An 18,682-nucleotide genomic window follows, 5' to 3' on the forward strand; every position below is an offset into this window, starting at 1 on the left:
TTTTTTTTTTGTATATGGGTGTCTTTGTTGTGTGGCTGCTTCTATAGCTGGGGATCTTTGTTTGCTAGTTTATGATACCCTTAAATCTGCAATAGCTAAAGACCCCATGGCAGGAAGTCTCAATTCTCAGTAAAGGACTAAAAATACAATATTGTTTCTTGCCTCACTAGAGAAACAAACAGTCAAAGCTATATAAGTGAAGATATTATAAAGGCACATTTTTTTTTGCAAGGTTATTCTTTGTTTGGTTTGCAATGCAATTTATATTGAATGAATGTTTGGCTAATTCAGGATAAGAAATATATTCACATATTATCCTTCACCAAGCTTTTGCCCTTTCCCATTTCCCACAATTTTAACTCAACAAAGCTAAGAGAGGTGACATTATATATAAAATAAGACCGAATTTTTAAATGTTAGATGTACTGTCTGTTCATCACCTCTGAGAATAGATAAATAGAGATAGATAAATAAATTGATATACTAAAAGAACAAACAGAGAGAGTCAGAGAAAAAAAGACTGGTTGGTCGGCACAGCAAGTGATAATGTTCATCTGTTAAGATCAAATCCTAATATTGTGCAAATACACAGTATAAAGGGATAGGGGATTAATCTTCAAAAGCAACGTGTATCTTTCAGAATACAGCAGTGGTGAATCACAATGTAATCTCGTATTCCTCATATTATCAATCCAGTCCTGCTGCACAAAAGGTGAGCACTGAAAAAAATCATTTCTATGGATGATTAATATGATTTACTTCAAGCAAAGTCTAGAGTATTACCAGAGCAGTCCTACCTTGATAGCAAAAGATTCAAGACACATCTGAAACCATTATTGGGAAAAGGAAGTACAAAGAGGCTTGGTTTTCCAGATGTACATATGATCCCCGTACATTGTAGGTAACACCTAGGATAACAGTAGCCAAATATGAAAGAAAGAAAGCAAATATTTTATCATAAGTGGTAGAATATATTCCACATTGTTTACTAGTAAAATATGGCACTAGTGAAAGTATAGATATTACCCTAAGTGGGAATAATTGAGTACCTGTTGCTGGTGTCATAGCATTTTGTAATCATCTGGAAAAATATTTGAAATACCAACAATATCAGATAACTGTCTGAGTTTAATTTGAATTCCAGATGTCATACTATTGTAAGCCATAGAGTATGTTTCAGGTCTGTGGGGAAACAGAAGAGGTTATCACTAATGTACAATCCATGGCTCTGAAAGACTTAATTAGAAGTTCAGAAACCACCAAAATATCCCACTTTTAAGCTATGAATCATCCGGTGCCTAGGCTGGTCTCTGGAGGGTCATTTTCACAGTAAATTAATCTTCCCAATGTCAGGCTTAAATTATGAGCAGTGACATGCTTGGCCACTGTATTAGGCAATTGCAGCAAGACTTAGGCAATTGCCGCAAATGCTCCGCAGCAGGAAGGTATGGTGGTGACACTGACATTATCGAAGCTGACACTGCATTAAATTGGTTTAAAATTAAAATAACTCTCATGACAAGCAAAATGGGAGGGGGCAACTCCTCATCGCAACCTAAGACTGTCATTTAAGTTGTACATTTGGTAACTTATTCTGAACGCTAGAGAAAGGGGGAATCTAATAAGTATTACCTTGCAACAGGGGTGAGCAATTATGACAACTTTATGACCTGAGGACTCCAACTCCCAGAATTCCTGAGCCAGCTTGGAATTCTGAGAGCTGAAGTCCACAGGTTGTAAAGTTGCCACAGTTGCCCATCCCTGCCTCACAGAGAAAGAGAGGTGTGGTATTTTGTTATGTAACTATATTCTGGTTGGGTTGAGTATTTAAAAATCTCCTAAAGAGACTTTAAATCTGTGTTTCACTACAAATTTCTACTAATCTTCTAAATAAAAATCTGGCTTCTTTCTATCCAAAGAGGGCAGACATTTACTATTATTTTTCTTTTTTCGGTGGCAGTGAATGGAAATTCTTTCCTTCACAGATAAAGCTAAGAGACCCAGTATGGTTATTGCTGTGCTGGCAGTCAGACAAATTCTGCTAACGCTGAGCAGATTGACAAGAAAGAGAGGAGAAAATAATATGTCTTTCTCCATGAGGTGGATACAAATCAGTAGGATGCAGCCCCATGATCTAACAGACAGGAATATTATGAGATGTTTTCTTTTTGCCCAGATCACAGCATCAGGATACAGAGATTCTGATGAATAACCCTATCCCATTTGAGGTTTAGCCTGTTCCAAGTGGGGGAAATAAAAGCTGAAAGCAGTTTACAGTCATCCCAGAAAGAATGATCAATAGCTTCTGCTTTGTGGCCCTCTCCTGCCTGCAGATATGAAAACAGATGACAAAAACATCTATCCATTGTAAAAAGTTCAGAGAGAACATTTTCTTTATTTAAGTGAAAGTACAATGAGGTCAGCAGAAGAGCCAGTTTGGTGCAGTGGTTAATGCATCAGGCTAGAAACTGGAATACCCGGAGCTCTAGTCCTGTTTTGGGCACAAAACCAGCTGGGTGATCTTGGGCCAGTCATCTTCTCTCAGCCTTAGGTAGGAGACAATGGCAAAACACTTCTAAAGACTTTGCCAAGAAAACTGCAGCAATTTGTCCAGGCAGTCTCTGAGAATCGGACATCATTGGATGGAAATGGGGAAAGGCAGTAAAGTCACAACATCGTGAAATTATGTAGGAATCCCTTCAAGTTCTTGATTCCTTCATGTTTTTCACCCAGATGTTCAGAGAGGTAGCAAATGCATTAAAACCAACATGTCTTCCCAGTCTGAACTATAGGGAACAAGCATGCTTCTCCACCTGTGAAGCCATCTTTCTGCAATTTGATCCTGGTTATTTGAGGCCAATTAGTGAACTTGTTGCTGTGACATTAGGATATAAGATTCATTATAAAACATGATGATTTATAAAAGCTATGGGAAACATTAGAGAAGCTACTCCTTGATACATTGAAGGGTTTCCAGCCATCTTTGGTTAAAAGTAAGGAAGGGAATTTAGGAACTGTTGCTAAAGGTTTGAGCTGTTTGTGTGCAGTGAATGTTAGCACAATGAACTGTTTGACAAATCAAGGGATGTGTGTCATATTTTCCACTGCCTTGCAGGAAAAACTGTATGCAAAGCAAGAAGCAAGAACACTTCATTATTTTGAAATGGGGTTCCTTCTAAAGTTGCTAAAGTGAGAGCTTCTAGCAGTTATCTTGTCACAGCTTCTGGATGATATGTTTAAGCTAAACAAATAAGATGGATGCAAATGTAAAGCTATGTTGTAGCATTGGTCAATAGAACCACTTTTTTGATCTTTCATATACTGTATAAATTCCATATGCGATTAAGTAATGAATATGAAGAAAACAGGAAAAAATGTTTTTCTAAGAGAGTGCAGGAAATCAAAAAAATGTCCTCATAATTAGAATAATTTGAAAAGAGTTTTATATTCAAGGTTTTCTGCAGAATGAATACTAGCATGAAAATGATAACAATCACATTAAAACAGACTTGAGAAAGAAAGACAATGAGTTCAAAACAGCTAAGCAGAATCTACAATAAAATCAGAGCAAGAATAATATAGTAGAGATGAACGAAGTGAAGATTTCAGGTTCTTGCCAGTAACAATAATTAAAATTATAAACACCAAAAAAGAAATGAAAGGCCAAAGAAGAAACCATGATAGAGTAGTGGTTAAATTGTTGGTTCAGGATTAGGCGATCCAGATTCAAATCTGCAACCACTCATGGAAATGTATTGGGTAACTTTAGGTTTATCACTCCTTTTCATTTCAGCCAATCAAAAGAAGGGAGATACCAATGAAAACTGTTATATGCTCTTAGAAGAAATAAATCTAAAAAAATATGTAATGGATTAATCTGATGACAAGTGACTTAAAAAGAAAATGGGACAGGTAGCAATCTCACAAAGTGAACATAAAAAATAAATATCCAAGATCTGACTTGACAAATGATTTGGGAAGCCAATCTACTATGAAAGCTTCTAGACTGAGCTAAAGAACCACCAAGTTGGAAGAATATTGGGTTAATTGCACTGAGGCAGAAAAAAAGGAGATGCTGAGAAAATCAAAGACCATAGAAAAAGTTAGAAGAATGACAAGAGTAAAAAGTAGCACAGCATAATGCTGACCAATACTCTCATACTGATCCCATGTTGATAACATACCTTCACCTTTAGTCAAAATATAACATTCAATTTTATTCACTTGTATGATTATATTCAAGTAATGCAATGCAAGGGCAGCAACTATAACTTGCAAATTAATCAACCAACTCAAGTAAAATTGTAGCTGGATCATAAGCAGATTTTGTCTTTGAGTTTAGTCTTTTTAAAGTCTTTTGGGTTCTGACCCATTGCTAAAATAGACTGACAGAATATTAAAACATAGTAATTTGTAATATTTATGAAACTAAAAACAATTATGCTATTATTTGTAAAAATTATTGAGTACTAATAGTGAATTGGCCAATTGGATGGGCTGAAGAGGATTGATTAATTAACTACGTTTCTTTACTCACTTGACAGACTGATTACACCATATCACAATTTTTAATGAATGGATGAAAATAAAATTACAACCAATCAAATCTTTACTAAAATGCATACAGCAAAATTCAAGAGCTTGTCTTTACACTCAGTAGCTTATTCCATCCTATAATCACAAAATAAGCAATTCAACAAGAATAAATTATTCAGATTTGTTATAGCTTTATTGCTCTGAAAATATATGACAGATTATAAATTGGGCTTTTTATTAAAGATTCTAAATCTAAGTACAAAACTGTGCTAACTTGTTTATGGTATTAGCATATGAAGATGACAAACTATAAAGGGAAAGAATAAAAAAACTGAGAGGAATGTAGCATTGTATGCTAAAAATTCTGTAAATAGAAAGCAAAAGCAAAATGGAAAGTTGGATGTATCAAGTTTAGAATTCAATTAAACAACTTAGCAATACAAAGATATCTGAATACAAAGGGAATACAAAGATATCTGAAGTAGGTTGGTTTGGGTTGAATTCAAATGTCCTCTGGTCCATAATATTCTTGTTTATTATGGGTTCATAATTCCAAGAAACTGCCATCAATAACTCCTATACAAGTCCTCAACATTGTAAGTGTAAAAAGTGATAGGGATATATACCATGATATTGTCTTTTCCACTCTGAATCTTCCTAAATTTATTCTGAATTGGAAAAGCAACTGTACCCAGCTGAATATCTTGCCATATCACTGCCTTTCTACTTATAGCTTCTGGGCAAACTTAGGTAAAGTTGGTAGAATCGCAACATGCAGTTCCATCCTTTCAATTTCAACATTCATAAAGGGGCTATCACACTTATATCCCATAATCAAACAACCTATTTCCACAGAAGTCAATCTAATCCCTCAAGGAGGCTTCAAACAAGATCTGAACACAATAGGTCCCACTCTCATTATACATTCTCTATATCCATGGCAAGCTATGCCGCTGGATATGGAACACCCATGGAGTCCTAGATCATTCTAAATAACATCTAAGTTAATACACTGTGGACAACTTCATATTTTGTTTCAGACTAGGACATATCACAAGATATGCATAAGGCAAGATAATTCTGCAGTTATTCGTGCATTTTATTTGCCACTATTCTAAATGTTCCCTTTTTTGTGAATTCAGCAAAAGTAAGTAGAGACTGATATAGGCTTTTATAAAATTAGAACTGCAATCTTCTACATACATACTTCAAAATAACTTGCATTATGTGCAATATCCCTTACAGACATCACTGTCTTATATTAAAACACAAAGGATGGCATGAATGAAGGCAAATACATGTGTCACAGGATAATGTTGCAGGATCTGATCTGGATCGGCCACTGGGATCAGAGGTTAGTCTTCTGAACGTTTGGTTTCATGCTGGGAAACTTCCTCAGGGAACAAAGCATGGCATGTTGTACATGGCATGATTCAGCATAAAACAGTTGTATGAATACTCATTTTTTTCAAATGCATGCATGGCAAAAGCTAATCTTCCTGGCCAGATGAATTTATAGGATTTGGTGAACATTAGGTGGATTTGACCATTATAATACAAATCCGAGAAAAGGATTGTAACACTATCCCCCCACCCCTCACGTGCAATCCAAATTCCCATTCTTCCAATGTTAAGAAAATAAGGACCATATAAATGTAATAAATAAAGCTTGGTGAATAGTGAGGATGCTTAAGATTTTCAAGAAGGCATAGAAGAACATCTCCCAAAAAACTCATTGGGTCACTAAGTCCTGCACTAATGACAATGGAAAGTCTATTAACTTGTAAGTCTGCGATGGGAGAAGGAAAGACTAAAATAAGCTTCACTGGTCATTTAACAGGGAGCTTTTCTGTGTCCTATGGAAGCTGATTTTATGCACTTGTATGAAGCAATGAATTATTTCCCCAAATGCCTGGTCACATCTCAGGTGACAGAGGAAGGTGGCCAAAGCCATAAATATTGAAATAGATGTTAGAGGAACAGACTATAAGTGGGAGACACTTTAGGTTTCAGGGAGTAGCTCTAACTGCTCAGAAACAATCAGACAGAAGACACAGAATGGAAATGAAGCCATGGAAATGAGATGCTAGGGATGAGGAGAAAGAAATTTGGGCAATTAAATGAGCTTTAATAGAAATAACAAGGGAACTATAGTTATCTGCCCAAAATTGAGGTTTTGGTTGCTTCTCAGACATTTCTGTTTATTAAGCTTTACTCTTCCTAAAGAGGCCAGAAAAGAACTCACAATACACACCAATATAATTCTCACTTTTCCTGAAGACTTCCTGGCAAAATAATAATACTGTAAACCACTGAAGAGATATTGTTTATGAATTATTGAACTTTCCATTTTCCATTGATATTCTTAAAAAGCAGTAGGAAAGTGTGGGGAGAGGAAATATCATAATGCACTGAATTTCTCCATGCTTTATTAAAATGATACATCAAGGAATGGGCAAATTTGAAATGCATAAAAGTGGAATGTTTGCTTTCTGGAGAGGCCAGACAGAAATTGTATTGTACATTGTTTTAAATTCACTGAGTAGTTTTCCACTCTTAAGATTGGTTCAAAATCAATTTGGCCAATGCAACGAAGCTTTTATACATATATAGAGAAAGATACATTACTAAGAGTTGTTTTAGATGTCTATTCTAGAATAGAGTACAATAGACTAGACATCTAGAATAAACTTGTTGATGTCTGGCTGTCTCTCTATCATGTTCTAAAATTACTACAACAAAAGGTTAAACACACACACAGAGAAAGAAAGGGGGGGAGACCACTCCTAATTATTCCAAGCCCCTTAAATATGGAGGTAAGAGCTAAATAATACCTGTATTACCAAGTATTAGGCAATGGCCAAATGGTTATTTCTTTGAGGATCCAGATTAATAAACACACTAATAAGTAAGGGAATGTCAAACTTTATTATTAATTTTAACAGGCAGATTTAAGCAAACACAAAAGCATAACATACCAAGAAAAATATCCCTTCAGATAGTGGGATCCCACTGGAACAACAGCAGGGACATTGCAACATAAGCCAATGTACATAACACCCAGCATCAGATCTAGATAAATGCTCCCCATTCAGTTATCAGGAGCCCACTAGAACACTAGACACCAAACAATGGCCAATATAGACAACACCAGATCTGTGTCAAAGCCCCAATCTCAAAGGGAAATACCAGGCACTTTTACACTTATCTTTCACCAAATCATGTAGCAAGAGGTTGATTCTTTACACTTGGCACCAATCTTCATGGTCATGATTGCATGATATCATGCAAATAGACAGCACCTGAGTTGTTTCGTAACTGTGCAAATAAAAAATGCAATTTAAATAATCTTGGATCATTCCTAATATGCTACAGCTGTGTTAAAATTTATCTTTTAGCAGAAGTGGGGAAAACAAGCAATTTAGGTACCATTATAACTCAAGATAAACTCTAAACTTCTAGAATTTTCTAAACATGAAGGAGAAAAATAGAATGGACATTCGCATTGCCATTATATTGAAACAAAAAGGTCAAGGTTTTCCCTGTCCTGTCATGTCCGACTGTAATGAGTGGTGCTCATCTCCATTTCCTAGCTGAGGGATCCAGCATTGTCCAAAGACATTTCCATGGTCATGTGGCCAGCATGACTATATGCCAGTGGTGGCGAACCTATGGCACGGGTGCCAGAGGTGGCACTCAGAGACCTCTCTGTGGGCACGCGCACTGTCGCCCCAGTCCTAGGCCTTCAGCTGGGTTTTATAAAACCTTTTCGCTTTAGGCTTCCACCGCCATGTACAAAAAAAAAAGATTCAATCAATCAGTCAATTTCAACTTCTCAGAAGCAGAAAAAAAGATTTTGCAAAGTTGGAATTGATTGATTGAACTTTTTAGTCCCACTCAGTCTGCTGTTACCACGGTAGCCACACCCACCCAATGGGCCACACCCACCCAGCACCCGACAATGCATAAGTGGGTTTTGGGTTGCAGTTTGGGCACTTGGTCTCTGAAAGGTTCGCCATCACTGCTAAATGCCAAGGAGCACAGAATGCTGTTACCTTCCCACTGAAGTGGTACCTATTTATCTACATGCATTTGTATGCTTTCAAACTGCTAGGTTGGCAGGAGTGGGGCAAGAACAGGAGGTCACCCCATCTTGTAGTGCCTGGGTCTCAAACAGCCTACTTTTCGGTTGACAAGCCCAGCATTTTGATCACTAGGCCACTACACCCCTGCCACATTACCTTTACTACCTTAAACAAAAGGCAGCAGAAGTGGATAAACAAATTGCTGAAATGCACATAAAAATAAATTCCCAATCTCATTTAATCGTCAGATCTGAAATTGCATGACATTGCCATTTGGAATATCAATGCAAAATAAAAATGTCATTTCTAATTTGGGGATGAGAATTAAAAAACGATCCCTATTTGTTCTATGTTTTATTGAACTAATTATGCATCAAAACAGCTATTCAAGGAATAAATATAATTTCCATAATTGATCTAGTCCTTTTGGTTTCTAATCATTCTTGCTATTATTAGATTTTTGTGCCCTTCAAAAACAAGGTCAATCTGCATGCAACTGTGACAGCCTTGTTTAGACATAGATATCTGTGTAATATTTATTTTTGACTGCTAATCTGAAGGTAACCAAGTTGTAAACTAAAATGTGGTTACCCTTCAGTCTTAACTGGGTTTTTACAAATTTCACAAAAATTTCCTTTCCAAGTATAAGCATCTTTAGGATTGGCAAGGAAAACAATCACAATTCCATTATCAGAGTATTGTTGACTCTTTTCAGGAAGAAAAAGGGTTAAAACATGACTGAGAATTTCAAAAATATTCTGAATATCACATCAAACCACCAACTAATGAAATAAACAAGTATAGGAACAGACAGGCAGCAATATAGGGAATGCAGCTAAGCAATGAATGGAATCACAGCAATAATACTTAATTATTAAAACTAAACATTTATTCTTTCTCCCAAGTCTATATTTATTCTTTAGTCAATGTGTAAACAGTCAAGAAAAATCTACTCTTATTTGCTAAGTGCTTAACTTTTTTGGAGTTTATAGCATAATTATAAGTGAATTGATAAGTAATGAAAGCATTAACTGTTGTATACAGATTATAGTTTTGAAGTCTGGTTAACACAATTAAATTTGATGTTTGTTTCACAGTCTCACTTTGAATACTGATAAGTCTACCTCTGTGAAAATCCAAGCAGTACATTGATAACATTCTTCTAAATAAATAAACATTGTGCTAAAGGTCTGATAACCGATACTATTCATTAATAAAGTGAACAACCTTATTTTACATACAAATTAATAATCAGTAGCATTTATATTAAGACATAGGGTTGAGTTAGTTTTCAAACATAACATTTGGCCTGGAGAAACATTGGCTGGACAGAAGGGAGTTAAATAATCAATTATTAGAAAAGACAGCAGCTGGTTTGTACTTCATGCTGATTTTGTTTTTGTGAAGCCCACTGTAGGAATATAGGCAATTGTGGTTAACATAATTTACAATTTGAGGTATAGCAAAATATAAAAATCCAACCAATTGGGACTTGTATAAAAAGCTATATAGATGATCCTCACTTACAACAGTAATTTGGGACTAGGAACTTTGTTAGAAAGTGATGCAATTGTAAGACACAGTGTCATGTTTTGACAGCTGTCCAGCAGTCCCAGTGGCTGTCAGGCAAATCCAACATGATCACAACATCCCGCAAGCACACAATCATAATTTGCTACCTCCTACTGGTTTCACCATTGATTTTGCTTGTTGAAGACCAACAGTGAAGGTAGCAGATGGTGATCACGTGACTGCAGGGCACTGCAATGGCTGCAACTATTAGGCCCCATCATAAGTACCTCTTGTTCAATGCCATCACAACTTTAAATGGTCACTAAACAAGTAGATGTTAAACAAGGACTACCTGTATTTAAACAAATCATGACATAACATGTGTGAACCCAGTCAATGAAATAGTAGTAATATTATATAACATGGCACAGATATTGGAATTATGGCACAAAACATAAAGAAACAAGTCTACATTTTATGGATAAGAAATCTAGCATGGCTTAGTCAGCACAGACATGGATTTTACATTATAGGAAAAATCTTACATAAATTGATTTTAGTAAACAGAAACACTTTGCAGACTGCAATTTTATTTTCCATATTGTAAATAAAATTATAGATGAAGTTCTCTGTGGTACAGTAGATTAGAGACAGAATCTCTTGCTAAGCTCTTTGCTGCCTAAGAGCTGCCTTGACATATGATCTCCTGATTATCTGGCCACCCAATGGGAATACTAAAAATTGGGTAAAGGTTTTCTGCATCTTACCAACAACAACCCACTGTACGCTATTTCTTGCATCATTCTAGTCACCTTGACTTGTGATATTCAATCTTAAAAATTATAAACACTATTTCCTTGTAGAATTCTTTGCATACCAAAAATTTCAATTCAATGGAATTAAAAGCCAGCATTGGTGTAGTGATTAAGCTATCAGACTATGAAATATAAGTCTGTGACTTCTAGTCCTGCCTTAAGCATGGAGCCAATTGGTTGACCTTGAGCTGGTCATTCTTTCTCAACCCTGGGAAGCAGGCAATGGCAAACCACTTCTGAAAAATCTTTCCAAGAAAACTGTAGTGGTTTGTTCAGGCAATCATCAAGAATCAAAACTGACTCTAAAGCAGAGCCAACCCTTCAGGATCATATATATATATATATATATATATATTACACATTACACAAACAATGCAACCCTGCCTGTATGATCCCAGGAGCCCAGATGAGTTCCATCCAGTTGTTCCCAAGTATGCATAATCCTTTACCTACATAAAGTTCAGGAAAACTGTGAAGAGTTGAACTGACTCTGAAGAGATAGCTACAAGAGACACTGTGACTACCAAGAATTCACTGGTTATTATTTATATTTCTCTCTGTTTCCCAGACCCCAGCACTGTGCTTAAAAAATAATTCATTGTTTATTTATGTATCTATCTATTTAAATGTATATATCATCCAATTTCCAACAACTCTATGATTTGAAAAGCATGTTTCAGGCTTTACATGAACACTCTATCTCTCTGCCATTCATTAAAGCAGCCCTTCTTTTTCAGTTTTCAGTGAGTCTCAGAAGAGGTACTGCTACAGTAAAAATTAATTTATTAAACTTTGGCTCAGCCTCACTACCCACCCCAGAGCCATCAGAAGTAATATTGTGAATTCATTCCAGAAGCCTAACTATGGCCTTGGCTTAACTGCTTTCTTTATCATCTGCAAAAAGATCTCTAGGGCATTTGATTTTCTCTTGGATTCCATACATCTTAGCAATTGTAGCAAGAATTTATTGCTACAAACTAGGAGGGTAGACAATTTAAAACTTCACTGGTGGACCTCTTCTGCCCAGAGTTCCCAATAAAAGATAATTAATTAGGCTGCCTTCTCCTAATAATCTTACTTAGACTGTCTAGCTGGGACATTTTTAGTTCTTCTATCCATGACTTTCTTCTTCAATTCGAGTAAAGAAAAAGGGAAAGGAAGATGCTTCAGATCTTCCTGTCCTGTTGAGTCTTTTGACCATATGAATTAAGATAAGCTTTTCTGCTATTATAATAAAAGCTCAAAGTCTGCAGAAATTCCAACATATACAGATAGCCTAAAGTAATTATAAAACAGGTAGATCACAGACATACTTAATCAACCAACAGCAACATTTGCCTAATACCGTCTACATCCTAAGCCTAGAAATATAAAATTTAGCAATCCTTGTACCATATCAAATCAGTTCCGTCATCCTATCTAACTGGTGGCTTGAGATCTCAGGTTTCACACAGTAGATTGTTGAAAATATACAAACAAATCATCAAAGCCTTGTGCTTCATTAATCAGGTCTTCTTTGCTCCTCCTCTACACTTTTTTAAGCACTGTCCTCATTTTATAGAATAATTGAAATATGGGCGAAGGGGTTTTTTTTGAGGGGGGGAACAAAAGCTGAATTTCATTTATTTGGGCTTCCTAGAATAATCTTATAAATGCTTTGGAGATATTATGGTACCGTATAAAAGAACTGGGGAATTGTAGTAAGAGTGGATGGATGTTGGTCCACTAATACTAACTTACTTCGAATCTACTCTATAGTAGTAGTGAAACAGCCCAAATTGGCTGTCCTTACAGCCATTCAGTCACAGTATGAATTTGTGTAGGCAACCTCTATAAAGAAATTCAAAACTACTCCAGCTTAAGCAGATAAGATAATGGGAAGCAGGGTGGATGTTGTACCAACAAAATCTGGCTTTGTGGCTTAAAACCAAGAATAAATCTTTACATTCTGTTTCCAAGAGGTGCTTTTCTAGTAAGACAGATAACCACAACACCTTGTTCCTTCTCTGAATTCTATTGCTAGGTACTAAATACAGTACCAAGCTGGGCACATGTATAACAGATTCAGCTTGTCATTTCACCAAAGCCACATTTCACGATACAAATCATGTCAGCTTTTCCTGGAGAACATACACAATCATCTCATCCCCCAGCTCTCCTGACATTTAGATTCTCATCAATTCTAAATGCCTCTTTTCCCTTAAACCACACCATATTAGCATTCTTGGGCTTCTTTCAACAACCTTTTAATTCAGAAACAAATTACCTACAAAATCTGCAGCGTAATTAACCTATTCTATTTTATTCCAAGAAAAATGCAAGGGAAGCCAAAATGCTGAGGGAAATATTAAAGAAGGATGATGTGCTCACTCATGCCTCCCTCTTTAAAGTCCCCTTTGGTTTTCCTTTTCCCAGAGGACTTTCGTTTTATAAAAGACCTCAGAGTGGTTAAGATGTTGGATTAGGACCATAGAGGACCAGGTTTAAGGCCATTTGCTACAGAAATTCATTGAATGCTTTGGGTCATTTAGTTTCTTTCAACTCAGCGTATCTCACAAGATTGCCATTATGGAGAAAAAAATGAAGAACTTCCTTGTGAAGGCCATCTACATTGGCTGTCATTAGAGACCTCTCAGAAGCTTTCTACAAAAGCTTTTGCTTATTGAGTTGTCCTTGCTGTAACTCATACCACTTTCAGCCACATAAAAATATATGCTTTCAAACTTCTTTTGTTTAGCTTTCAAGACATTGTAATAATAATAATAATAAAGTTGGAAGGGACCTTGGAGGTTATCTAGTCCAACCCCCTGCTTAGGCAGGAAACCCTATACTATTTCAGACAAATGGCTGTCCAGTCTCTTCTTGAAAACTTCCAGTGTTGGAGCATTCACTGCTTCTGGAGGCAAGTTGTTCCACTGGTTAATTATTCTAACTGTCAGGAAGTTTCTCCTTAGTTCAAGGCTGATACAGGTTGTAATTACAAATGTGAGATTTCAGTATTAAACCATGATTTCTTGGTTTGCACATAATGAGAAATTTTGAACCAACGAAAGGAGGAAGCTTAAGAAGACAGTGAAGGAAGGGGACAAATTGCAATCTGACTCAATAGTTATTCTTAGTTTTATTGTAAATTAGACTGAGACTGCAAGGCTTAGGTTGGCCCCATGTCTTCCTATTAAGTCAACAGATTTGTTTACAGTACTAAAAAATAGTTGTGTCATAGAATATGCACAGAAACAACAAAACACATATCATCATTTTATAATTAAAATTTCTTGTCTTTGGCAGAAGTGTGCATCTAGTAGTTTTGAGAGGTTTTCAAAAATATCTTCCTTTAGTTTTCTTTATATATTTATGAAGTTACTAAAAATAAACAAATGAGTAGCCTTTTATGTAAAAATCAAAATTAGAATGCCTAATTAGCAGAACTTTTAACCTCAGTGCATCTAACCACTTCCATATTGCTGCCAAGAAAATTAAGTGCATGTGTCCATATAACGTCAGCAATGGAGGGTGGTTTTTTTTTTTAGGGCTATGAAAATCCTTCAAAAAACATGTTATGAAACTGTAAGATTCTATTAAAATAGCTACCAGTGGTGTCCATTAAGGAGTCAGAAAAGTGAAGATGATAGGCGGAGTTGTGCATCAAAGTCCAGCTCCTTTTTAATATGCTTGTGACATATATAAAAAAAGGGGGGACAGTGCTATAATTGCACATATCCTTGCCCCATGCATTCCTTGCTACCCACATATGTATCAGGTTCCCAAGCCATCTCCATCTCTTCTTTCCTTTCCTTATTCAAATTTTATTTTGTAACCTTCTCAGAGCACACCCCAGCTCTGGCAATGTGAAAAAAGTTGCAATATGTTGTGACACGTCACATGATGTGGCAAGTTTGACACCTGTGACCAGAATCAAGAATGCACTTTATCTCATAGTGGGTTTCTCTTTCTACAAGAATGGGACCAGATTCTCTTTCTACAAGAATGGGACCAGGTCCCTTCTTGGGAATGAGTCTCAAGGATAGTTCTGTAACAGGCTTTAACAAAGTACAATGGAAAACAGGGTGACCCTTCCCTAAAAGCCGTGGGAGCTTTAATTCAACCGTGACAGTACTCATGATTCTGACTATAGGGAAAGGACCAAGTAACTTATGTCCCAACTTTTTGCTGGGCAATTTTAATCTTAGGTATTTTGTAGAGACTTGGTTATTTATTAACTAGAAAAGATCACTTCCCTTCAGTGCTGACCAGTGCAAATTAGGACTTATAAAGTGGGAATCATTTAGATTCCACTTTTTTTTATCCGTACAAAACACACACACTTGACATCATATCTCATCAGTTTATGGCTCAGAGCTGAATGTGTAGAATGTCCCAACAAGTGCTAGAAGTTGAACTCTATTCCTCCGAAAATTAATGAGGTTGAGAAAACTGTCCCAACAGACAGCATCTTGCCTGATTTGATTTGGAAGTTCTATTGGTTGAAATAATGTATTCACACAGAGAGAGCTTACTATTTGATACTACATCAAAAGGATGTGTGGTTTGAATGTGTGAAATAGTTTCTATCTGATTTCAGATCCACATTAATTTCCATTAATGCAGACAGAAGTTATATCATGTATAAAACAATAAGTTAAAATCCATTGAATGACATACGTACTAATAATTATGAAATGGACTGATACATTAATGCAGTGGTTCTCAACCTTTCGTAAGTCGAGGACTACCCAACCAGTCATAAGTCGAGGACTTTCCCTGCCCGGGAGTGTCACGCATGCATGGTGCTGCTCCCTGCGCCGGCCGAGTCATAGCTGGCAAAGGGCAACAATGGCACAGGGCGACCACCAGCTGGCCCAGCCCAAGGGAAGTAAGGCACCCGGCGGGCCCCACACAGGAGTAGCACAGCTAAGGAAAAGGGGAAAAAATGGCGGACTGCGTTGTTTGGCGACCCCCGTGAAATGGTCGTTCGACCCCTAATGGGGTCGCGACACACAGATTGAGAACCACTGCGTTAATGGGTCAGTCCCATAGTCTTAATAACTTTGAAATTTCAGCATATTAATATCCAAGGAAAAAATGTTTAGGACTGGTTTGTTAAAAGTATTAATTCCCCTGTACCATGATGGTCTCCACCTTCAAACCTGGTAGAATGGAGGCTGTGCCATATTACAGACAAGTTGATTGATACTGAATTCCCTTCAAGATAATTAGATGCTAATGTCATCATTTTGCCAGAATAAAATGAATGTCACTTCATAACACTGCAGTGTAAAGTTAATTTCAGAGGGATTGTAATGTCATCTTGAAATTTGCTCAAGATAACGATGGTCCCATTGTGGTGTCATCCTGATGTTTAGAATCTTCAGCTCTGAAGTGGGAAAAAATAGATTACTCTTTTTAAAACACAAACTGATTAGTAAGTGAAGATGGTCTTCCACAAGAAAAAAAACATACATATTAAGCAAAAACAAAGGAGTAAAACATCTTACATTATTTGGTAATGATCCTTCGTTCAGAAAGCAAGAAAATCTCAAGAATTGTGACAAAGGTAATTGTCTCTGCGTTACAATGCTGAAGAAATTCCAGCAAATATCAAAGTATTGTATATGGTGGTGTAATTGTTTCAATTAAATCAATGCAATTTGATTTATATATTAGTTTATAATTTGGCTACAAAAATTGGTTTAATAAGTAAATAAATAATAAATACATTTAAAACTGTTGTCTTTGTTCATTCTGAGCCTTAGCTTTCATGACTTCATCTTTGCAGATTTGGGCTATTATTCTGCCTTAGTTATGTGTCCCTCTTTTCATTTTTTGTACTTGTCCTTTTTGTCTTTCAGTTTATCAGAGAGATCTTTGTGCAACCATGCTGGTTTGTTCTTGGATTTCTTGTTTTTCTTTTTAATTGGTATTGGACTGGGTTTTTATAACAGGCCTCCAAACCTGTTTCTTTGATCTGCTCTAACTCTCATATTCTGGTAGCATAGACACTGAAGATCCCAAATAAAACATGAAAATATTACCTTTGATATCTTCAATTTTCTTTTTTTAAAATAATAATTGTATTAAGCATTGCAATTAAAAAGATAAAAACTAATACCAACTAAGAAAAATAAAAGAATAAAAAAGAAAGATGTAAGAGGGCCAGGAAAAAATAAAAATAGAAACAGAAAAGAAATAAAAATAAGAATATAGTAAAGAAAAGAAGCGTAGAGATAGGGAAATATAGAGGAGTGTCTTCCTCTTTTACCACAATAAATATAAACAAGAATAAACTTTGTTTCTTTTCACAACATTTCTCAAAACATTAAGAAGTCTCTTTTGGAAATCCAATATGGGAAAGTTATTCAACTTACTCTCTTGATTTGCCATTTGTATATTCCTTGTAATTATTAAGACATCCACCAATTTCATTTGTAGCCAATATGATTCTTGTAGCTTTAAAATTTAGATCCTGAATACTTTCAAGGGCAAGCAAATCCAGGTGTCAGTAAATAAACGTCCCTATGGTTTGTGAGACACAAGCCCATATGTTTGATGCTGAAATGTTTTCTGTTGGGAGCTCTGCAGAAACCGGATTCTTGAGAATTAGATGATTTCATGCCTCATAAGTTTAACACTAACTGGCGGAAATCAAAAGGAATTAACTTCTTTTTCTTTCATGCACAACCATGTCAGAAGTGGAACGGCCCACTGTTGTGCCAAACGCTAATTTTAAGAAGCAAAAGGGAGAGAAGTCGTAAGCTCTTGGTACTTCTGTTGAACTTCAAGCAATGATTCTGTTGTGTGCTGCAGTGGAGGTTTATGTAGCGTGCAGAGGGGAAACAATGATTCCTCACTCCAAGGAGAAAAAGAAAAAGCTTTATAAAAAAAAAAAAAAAAAAAAGACTCGGAAACATTTCCAAAAAGGCTAACAATAGTAATTGTCATAAAACTTATGCAGAAATGCTTCATTGACTCTTCAAGGTTCTTTTTATGGGTTATTGGGAGTTGTGCTTTATTCGACTAGGCTAAACTTCAGGTTTTGCTGACTTGTGAACCAGATTAAAAATAGCTTAATTACGCTAACCTAAATTAACAATAAGAAAGCATATCAATAAATTCATTGGTACATTAAAATGTGAACACATAATCACATTTTAAAATCATACTAATTTCAAAATGATAGATGAGGGTAGAGGGGAGGAAAACACCTGGAAATGGAAAATTATAAACAGAATTCCAAAACCTTTGCATATTGATCAAAGGCTTTCTTGTTTGCCTCTTTGTTAAAAATAACTCAGATGTTGACAATCTACACATGTCAGTCATCTATTGCTGAAAATCAGATGTCAGTTTCTCCTTCTATTGAAGTACTTTTAGCCCTCACTTATTTTGAATCAAAACAAAGTTTTACGGAAGCTGACTGAATCTAATGAGTCCAAAAAGGGCCAGGGTTTTGATTGTTTTGATTGTCATCTTGATTTTTTTAAACTAACAAATGATTGAAGAATGTACAGGCACACATTAATGTATTTCATTATATGTAAGGAGGCAAAGGTGTTAAAAATAAGGAAAATCCTAGTTTTATTACTATAACTTGAATGTCTGTTCACAGTGAATGGTTTCATAAGGATTCTCCAATTCACAGCGCTTCTTCCTGTTTTGTTTTATTGCTTGAAAAAAAAAAGCAAGAGGAAAAAGGAATACTTTTTCAGCCAAATTTACTATTAGTAGAGACAGAAG

General features: G+C 35.9%; 1 protein-coding gene across 8 annotated transcripts in view; it reads right to left on the reverse strand.

The window, feature by feature from the left end:
• Positions 1-18,682, reverse strand: part of LRRIQ3 (leucine rich repeats and IQ motif containing 3) — a 139,804-nt gene that overhangs the window by 65,837 nt on the left and 55,285 nt on the right. The window contains exon 10 of one of the 8 annotated variants that reach the window (XM_039327212.1): positions 7,446-7,854. The exons of 6 other annotated variants lie outside the window; for them this stretch is intronic. Coding sequence is in view for 1 of the 2 variants with exons in the window: in XM_039327216.1 (XP_039183150.1) it covers positions 16,268-16,322 (55 nt within the window). In the remaining variant the exon portion in view is untranslated. Of the gene's footprint in view, positions 1-7,445; positions 7,855-15,878; positions 16,323-18,682 lie in introns of those variants that run through there. One more of the 8 variants, XM_039327216.1, reaches the window with a different exon arrangement.

The sequence above is a fragment of the Crotalus tigris genome, unplaced genomic scaffold (genome assembly GCF_016545835.1).
Source record: "Crotalus tigris isolate CLP2741 ecotype Arizona unplaced genomic scaffold, ASM1654583v1 scf7180000024358.1859470, whole genome shotgun sequence".
Taxonomy (NCBI): Eukaryota; Metazoa; Chordata; class Lepidosauria; order Squamata; family Viperidae; genus Crotalus; species Crotalus tigris.